At 39.4% G+C, this 8,095-nt stretch overlaps 1 protein-coding gene across 4 annotated transcripts in view; it reads right to left on the reverse strand.

Annotated features, from left to right (window-relative positions):
• LOC141814366 (uncharacterized) overlaps positions 1 to 6,160 on the reverse strand; it is a 31,191-nt gene extending 25,031 nt beyond the window's left edge. For 3 of the 4 annotated variants that reach the window (XM_074702313.1, XM_074702311.1, XM_074702310.1), the window contains exons 1-5: positions 5,750 to 6,160; positions 5,617 to 5,649; positions 3,356 to 3,415; positions 2,762 to 2,809; positions 2,606 to 2,662 (exon numbers count right to left, since the gene is read on the reverse strand). In XM_074702313.1, coding sequence (XP_074558414.1) covers positions 2,606 to 2,662; positions 2,762 to 2,809; positions 3,356 to 3,415; positions 5,617 to 5,649; positions 5,750 to 6,097 — 546 coding nt within the window. In that variant the 5' untranslated portion in view covers positions 6,098 to 6,160. The remainder of the gene's footprint in view (positions 1 to 2,605; positions 2,663 to 2,761; positions 2,810 to 3,355; positions 3,416 to 5,616; positions 5,650 to 5,749) is intronic. The other variant, XM_074702312.1, reaches the window with a different exon arrangement.
• Between the last annotated feature and the right edge of the window lie 1,935 nt (positions 6,161 to 8,095).

Here is an 8,095-nt window from a genome sequence, read left to right on the forward strand (position 1 = left end):
CCAAACATCGGAATGGACCAAAGCAAAAGGGGACATAGCCCGACTCATAATGTGAGGAGAAAAAGAACTACGAACATGTTTTTCTAATTGACATGACTCACAAGACAAAGATTCTAAATGAGAAAGACCAGGATGCAATTGTTTTAACTATCAAGACTAGGATGTCCCAACTAAGCATGAATAAGAAGGGGAGATGCCGCCGCCGAACCAACAAGAGAGGACTGTTGAAGCCGATATAGGCCATGAGACTTACATCCCCATCCTCCCCGTACTCCGGTCCTGTAAGGAAATAGAAAATTTAATAAACGAAATGACACAATCTCTCTCGATAATAAATTCTAGAAAGAGACCGAGAATGATGAACAATACCAACACCCTAGGACATGAGAACCATTTGTCATGGTGACAAAAGGTAAATAACCAAAAGTAGAGAGAATAAAAAAGAGATTTATTACCAGTGATATGATCGGTGACCCCGAAATCAAGAACCCAAGGACTCAAAAAGTAAGATATGCCAGCAAAGGAATTGGAGTCTAGACAACTAGTCCTGTGACATCAAAAATCTATAGCACGGGGAGGTCAATCATGTAGACTCCAACATTTATCAATTATGTGTCTTGGTCAGTGGCAATAATCACACCAAGGACGCCCTTTACCACCCTTACGAGGTGGAGGTCTGTTGTTCCAAGAGACCAAAATCGATGAGTCAATAGAAATTATTAGACTTTGGCAGGGATTCACCCAGGTACATGGTAGCCTCTACAATCACGAACATGGAAAAATTCTGTGGGCAGACCATATAAAGCCAGAGACAAAAAATTTCTTCCGATTTTCAAACTCTACAATAGGAGTGGTCGCAAGTGGAAGCAATTCATTGAAGTCACAAAGAATGCGAGAGAGATAAGTTGACATAGAATCCTTAATCTGATGGGCACTGAGAATGGATGAGATCTTCCATTAGAGCCGCCGAGAAGTATTTGTAAAGAAGTCTGTGAAGCTTTGTACTGCGGAAGACATCAAAGAATGGAGTCACACTTTTTTCCACAAAGGGCGATCGACAACTTAAATATCCTCTTCGAGATGAAGTCTCATAACCCTGTCCAACAAGCTAAAGTTCAATGTAAGAACTCCAAGAGGTATAATTCTTACCATCCAATAGCTCGAAAGAGAGTGGTGCAGTGATGTGGTTGGTAAAAATTGAGATATCTGACTTTGGAGTGCTGGAGGTAGCCATGAAGAGAGAAAGGCGATGGTTTCAAATCAGAGGAACGCGTCGGGAAGAAACCGATCCTTGTGTTGTTGTTTGTTATTTGAGATACAAAGTTGTTTGCTATTTGCTGGACATGTTCTGGACGGCAAGCCCGAAACAGACCGAAACAGGGACGGGTTCGCGTGGGAGGAAGGCGTGACGGGTTTGCTTGCGATCGGGACGAATCTCCTTCGTCTAGATCACGCAATCGCTCGAGAAGAAGAGCGCCAGTGGCTAGGGTTCGCTTCCTCACGGGAAGGGAGAGGAGGCGCGCTGCTCACGGAAGAGACGCGACTACAGGAGGAGGGGCTACAGTTAGAGTACTGGAATATGCGCTCCAGATAGCTGTGTGCCGATGATGCTGGGAGAGAAAAGCTTGTTCCAGCGACGGTGCTGCTGCTAGGAAATGCTGCAATTTGCACATGCTGCTGGGAGAGGTGGCACCGCGCTGAACAGGATAGCGCGCGATTGGGAGTCCGCCACGAGCAGCGAGCAGAGAGGAGAAGATTTCTATTGTTCGTGGAGCAGCGAACAGAGACGCATGCGAGGAAGGCGTGTGGCGCCGGCTTCGTTCGGGCGTCTCGAAGAGGATGGCGGCACGGGAGAAGGTGTGCGCGTACCTGGGTGTCTCGGAGACGAAGGGCGCCTATGAAGCTTCCGAAGAAGATAGAATATGCGACGTCGTACGCCGTGGGCGAGGCGGTGTTCCGAGCGCTAGCGGCAACGACAGCGAAAGTCGCTCGAGCGGAGGAAGACGCACTGCTGATCTGCATCGCGACGAGAGAGATGCACAACGAGGAAGGCCTGATCTGTGTCGCGACAAGGAAGACACGCGACGAGGCAGCGGAGGAAAAAAACTAAGGCTCTGATACCATATAAAACAATATAGAATCTTGTTTTATTACAAGAAATAAGCCCCTATTTATACTCGAATATAGTGACCTATTCTAGGAGAATTATTCTATAAAAAAATATTTATCTCTAAAAGAATATTTATCCCTAAATATTCTAATACTACTATAGTTAGAAGTTAATTGAAATTATTAATATAAATTTAATTAAAGGCAAAGTTTTTAATCACGCACATGGTGGAGGACCGCAGCCTCCCCAACCCGCGGGAGATTGCCGCGGCCTCCTGTAAGGTCGGGGAGGTCGTGGTGCATGTGTCAGACAGTGGACAGAATGATAAATTTCATCCATTTCGCTCGGCATAGTACGAAATTTTAAACCATAAATGCTAGGATTGTCGATAGGCTTTTACAAAGCTTTTGAAGGGTTTAGAATTTGAAAACCTAATCTACAAAATTAATCCTTAAAAAGATGCAACAGTAAAACATAGTAATAAGAGATGGTAACCTTGCAATCTTCCTGTTGCAACCTTATGGAAGAAGTTTGTTTCTCTACCTTGTCATCCTATCAAGAGAAGGTCAAGAGGAAAATATAAGCAAAGATATTTTACTAGGGTTTATTTGATAGAAAAAATAAAGTTTGCCTTTTTTCAGTTTGCTCTACCTTTTTAAAAAGACATTCCTTTTGCTTTCCTACAGCATTCTTAGGAAGCTAACCAGCAAAAAAGCAAAACCATGTCAGAATAAGTGCACAAGAGAGTTCCTACTATGCAAACAGGAGAAGTCATCCTTTTTTATTTAATCGGTTATTGACGTTCTTAAATGAATTGTGGGTTTAGTCCCACATTTGATGTTTTACCTCTAGGTCATTAAGATGATTCATTTATAAATAACACGTAATTGTTGTCTCTGACTATAATACCCTCTCAACTGTCCTCAAGGTCACATGTCTGAAATATTTCTAAAAATGAAAAAGATATCCTCAAATTTCTTTTTTTTCATCAACTTCTCCAACTTTTTCTTCTCGTCAACCTTTCCAAGTTTCAAATCATTAAATTGTTCAAATCTAGGGGGAACACAATATGAATCCAAAATGTTTAAAAATATACTATGGTGGTAAGAAGTTGGTTCTAATTCCCTGAATTGGCTAAAAACTATCACTACCTTACACATTTATAGTCAAGAAACTACAATTACATGATTAGAGACTAGCGCAAGATATCTGTACTAGCAGCAAATTAAGAATCAGATCGCTCACCCTATGCGCTCCTTGTGCCATCATTTTTGTACCATTGCTCTTGTGCTCCTCTCTAGCAGCCTATGAGCAATAAGAAAAATTAAAATAAGAAATTAGTCATATTGATACCACAATGAAATAGAAAAGTACAATGTCATCCACAAACAACTAAGCTTATTATGATTTCTTCTTAAGTATCCCTGCATATGTTTGGCATGCCTGTATTTAGTAGTTAACAAATTCACTGAATTTATTATTCAATAGATTTAATTATGATGAGATTAACATTGAGTAATGTCAAACAACACCACTTGCGCTATTATAGGACTTCATCATTTGATGATTTGAACAAGGATTGAAATTTCCAACCGTATCGGGCGATACGGGCGAAAAATTTCGTTCCGCCGAGGTACAGCGCCGGCACAGGAATTTCGGCCAGGGAATGCCTCTGAAGGTGTCGCCCGGGCTCGGCGACGCCTCCGGAGACGTCGCGTGGCCTCGATGACGCCGCCGGAGGCCTCGCCCGAAGCTCAGCGACGCTCCAAACGCGGGCCGCGCGTACTGATCGCGCACTGTCCGCGATTTTTTTTTTTATTTTAAAACTTAGGGTTTAATTAGATTTTAATAATCAATTCCTAGCTATAGTTCAAAGCTATAGTTCGGAATAATTTAAATAGGCTTTATTAAAACCTATAAAATTATCAAAAAATTTTATTTTTTATTTTTAAATATTTAGATTAAATTTTTTATTTTAATTAATATATTTTATATTTTAAAAATACCGAAACTATATCGGCACAGTACGATACGGTACCGAAACTGTATCGTTCCGGGACCGAAACTCCGGCACGACTCGATATTTTAAACCTTGGATTTGAATGCCATCACCTCATTTTCAGCAGGCAAGTGTCATCACGTCATTATAGCAGGCAGCCTCACCATGCCTACAAACCAGCTGTATGATTATGAAGCTATGAAGTTTGTCCATGTTCAACCTTACACAAGCATTTCTAAGCTGATTTGACTATGCAGAGAAGATTTGAATATGTATGCAAAAAATTGAAAATGTTATTTATTCTAATAAATCGTGGTGTAATCATTAAAAATTTAAGTGTGAGAATAAATGTACACCAGAATGGTGCACAAAGGAAAAAAAATGCCTAATAACAAAATAAGGCAATAAAGAAATTGGATATTGCACTATGAAATGATCATACTCAAAAGAATCGTCATTATCATCATCAAGTTATATTCATCCCAACTTTTGTAGTTGGCTATGTAGACTACCTCTCCTTTGGATCGATTTAAGACTATAGCACTTGATATAAATACGCATTAAAAGCAAAGCAACAGATACACATTACTGATATTGCAAATACCATTAGTAAATAATATCTCCAAAATCATTGTTGATATGGTATGGAGCCATATTGTCTTCTTTGATATCTGTTTGGCGAAAACTGTGAGAACAATGCAATCCAAACTGCTTCCCTTCCCACCTAACACCTCAAACTTCTCCATTCCTTGTTCAACAATCTTCTATGCACATAGCATCTCCTCAATCATATGTCTGTTTAATCTATTCATGTTAAAGCTCGCAAACTTCACCGCAGCTACAGATTTTGTCCCTTCCAGTCAATGCCTATATAGCATTGTTGACTTTTACTTCCCTAAGCCTTGTTTGACTCTTTTCCATGTCCTTCAGGCTAAAGTATTGCTTTCTGTTCACTGCATTATGACATGTTATTGTCAATTGTTTGCAAGTATCATTTTACTTTTCACATTTGATCATCAATTTGTTGACCCATGTTCATCCAACCACTGATTTTTGTATCCAGTTTGTCCACATTTTAGAATGCAAAAATGCCCTTTCAGCTTGGTTTTGGTCGTCTGATCTCACAGTACGTGGTAATCCAAAACTGCGGCATTGATGGGCATGCCATAAACAAACTGTTTATCCTGAATGAATGTGTAGATCATCATGGGGCCAAGTAAGCTATCTAATTAAACATTATATAGTAATTTAGAGATCTCTACAACATGACATCTACTCATTCATAATCCTATCAACTTTAATGGTGATCATGCAAAATTCAACCAACTATAGCATCTGCATTTCAAGTGGTTGGTAAGAGTCGACACATAATATGCTGCATCTTAATTTGCAGCCAAACGGCAGTTGTACAAAGCCATTTCACTGATGTGTCACTATAGAAATTCCATAAGTAATAAAAAACAAGAAAACTCCTAGAACTTGGGTAAAGACGAACAATTAGAATCACCTGAACATGTTCCGCGCCTTTCTTTGCTCTAACCTGAGAATCGAAATCATAAAATTCTCCGATCATTACCAAGCAAGAGGACATATGCGCAATCGAATCCAGAAAAAAAAAAGCCCCAAAAAGAAATTACAACCCCGGGTTTCCTCCGTTTTGGAGGATGATTGAACTTGCAGGCAGAACCAAATTTACACGCCCCGGTCTTCTTATAAAATGCGCAATCGGGCGCCTCGGGCCTCTGAGGGAACTGCATCGGGACCTCCTTCTCCGCCTCCTCCATCCCTTTCTTGGGAGACCCAAGATCGGGGTCCGCACCAGTATATGCTTGAGCTACTGCCATCCCCGGGGCATCGGCGCCGTGTCCAGGCTTCTCCACCACCTCCAACCTAGCTAGATCTGCGAGCACGACGTCCAAGGAATTCGACGACGGAGAAGGAGGAAGTTCATCGTTGTTCAAGACAAGTTTCGCCTCGACGAACCCCATTCGCCCGTCGCCGGCGTGGAGAGGGCGGCGGAAAGCAAGTCGGAATATGAGTCACTGGCCGCAGGAGTCAAGGGGGTCCTCGCCTTTTCCATTGGATTTATTCGTGTGCTTCGGGAACCTGTGTATTCTTTGATACACCACGTCAGGAAAACAAGCTTTCCATTTGATAAAATATACGGCACCGATTCTTGCTTCATCACGTGGCTTCTCAGCGAGACATGAGAGGCGTTACAAATGCTGAGGCGTGTTTGGTCGAAGTAGGTGCGCATGATTCATGGCGTGCGTTGGTAAAAACAAGCGGTTAAATTCACAGCCAGATGACTAACCCGCGCGTCTACCGGTCTGTGGAGGCTTCAGGTGCGGTTGGGGTCCACGCGTCGAAGACGGGGGCGTTAAACCCTGGGTAACACTATCCGTGACGAATCTTAAATGATAAAGAATATCTTAAATATACTTTCGAAAATCAATTCGTCGCTCTAACCATTTCACGCGATCAATAAATCTATTCTATAATAACTAACTTCAATTTCATATTCTAAAAATTTAAATCTCAATTACAAATTAAATATCTTGTACAAATTTTTTTCTTATTCATTTACTTGACTTTGGGTACTCATCTAAAGGATTTTTTTCCCTTGTAAATATTCTATTAATATTTTTATAGCTATCAATTTGGATTTTATTCGTTGGATTGATCCATCACGCAAAACAATTTAGATGGATTAGATTGAAATTTTATCAATCTATTTTAAAATAGATTCAGATGAGTTAACTCGTCTAGATGCACGATCAACGTGGATTAGCCTGTGATGGATTTGAATTGATTCACGAGTTGAGAAAATTTATTTATTTATTTTAAATTTTAAAATTAAAATAGAAAATTCAATGGATTAAAACTTAATCCATCTAAATCACAATTAAATTTAAAAATTTCAACTTAAACAATTTAAACGGTAATCCAAATTTAATTTTTTTAATATTTTAAAATTTTTTTATTTTTTTTTGTAGGTTCGTGGATTGGTCTGCGGAAACCCGTAATCCACCATCCGTCTTGGATTGGGTTGGGTTGAAAATTTTTAATCTCGTCAAGTTGATAGGTCAGCTCGCCTTAATCTCATCATATGACAGATTTTTAGTGGGTTAATACGTTCCATTATAAATTGATCCATTTGACAACTAATAAACTACCAAAAATTTCTAAATATATTAATTGACACAACGATCAAATTAATGTCATATGTGAGGTTACATGAATGTATCATATGATCTGATTCTTTTCTGAGACCAATATTAATGAGAGTTTGGTATAATGGACTGTCTTTTTTTTAATAATTTAATTATCATCGATATTGTCAGACTTAAAATTATATTGATCTTTAATAATATTATAGCATTATTAACAATTACTGAAACATAGTTTCATAGATTAAATGGTCTAATTATTTAGTAAGTAATGACATCGTAACCAAATTACTACTTTTATTTTTTATATTTTTTATGAAAATCACATTACAGTTGTTATCTTTAAACAAAATCAAGAATGATTTTTCACAATCATAGATAAGTATTAATATTATTTCAATTATTCTATGAAGCGATTGACTTAAATGCATCATTCCACTCGGTGTACAGTTTCACGCTGCTACTTTTGATAGTTATAGAATAAACTTTATAAGATTTTTATGGCATTTCAGTTTAGTCTTGCATAGAAAATTACAGGTTAATAAAGAATTTTATTCAACATCATATTTGTTATGGGTGTATGTGTGTCCGGCTTGGTTGGCCGAATCAAACAAAGGGACCCAACCGAGTCCTATGAACCCACCCAGTAAAGTACTCCCCTCAGGGTCAAAAGTAGGGACCGAGCCGAAGCCTCTTAAAGGACCGAGCCGAAGCCTCTTAAACTACCGAGCCGAAGCCTCTTAAGCTACCGAGCCGAAGCCTCTTAAGCTACCGAACCGAAGCCTCTTAAGCTACCGAGCCGAAGCCTCTTAAGCT

The sequence above is a fragment of the Curcuma longa genome, chromosome 21 (genome assembly GCF_044706935.1).
Source record: "Curcuma longa cultivar G26 ecotype Majalengka, Jawa Barat chromosome 21, ITB_CL_G26_1.1, whole genome shotgun sequence".
Classification (NCBI taxonomy): domain Eukaryota; kingdom Viridiplantae; phylum Streptophyta; class Magnoliopsida; order Zingiberales; family Zingiberaceae; genus Curcuma; species Curcuma longa.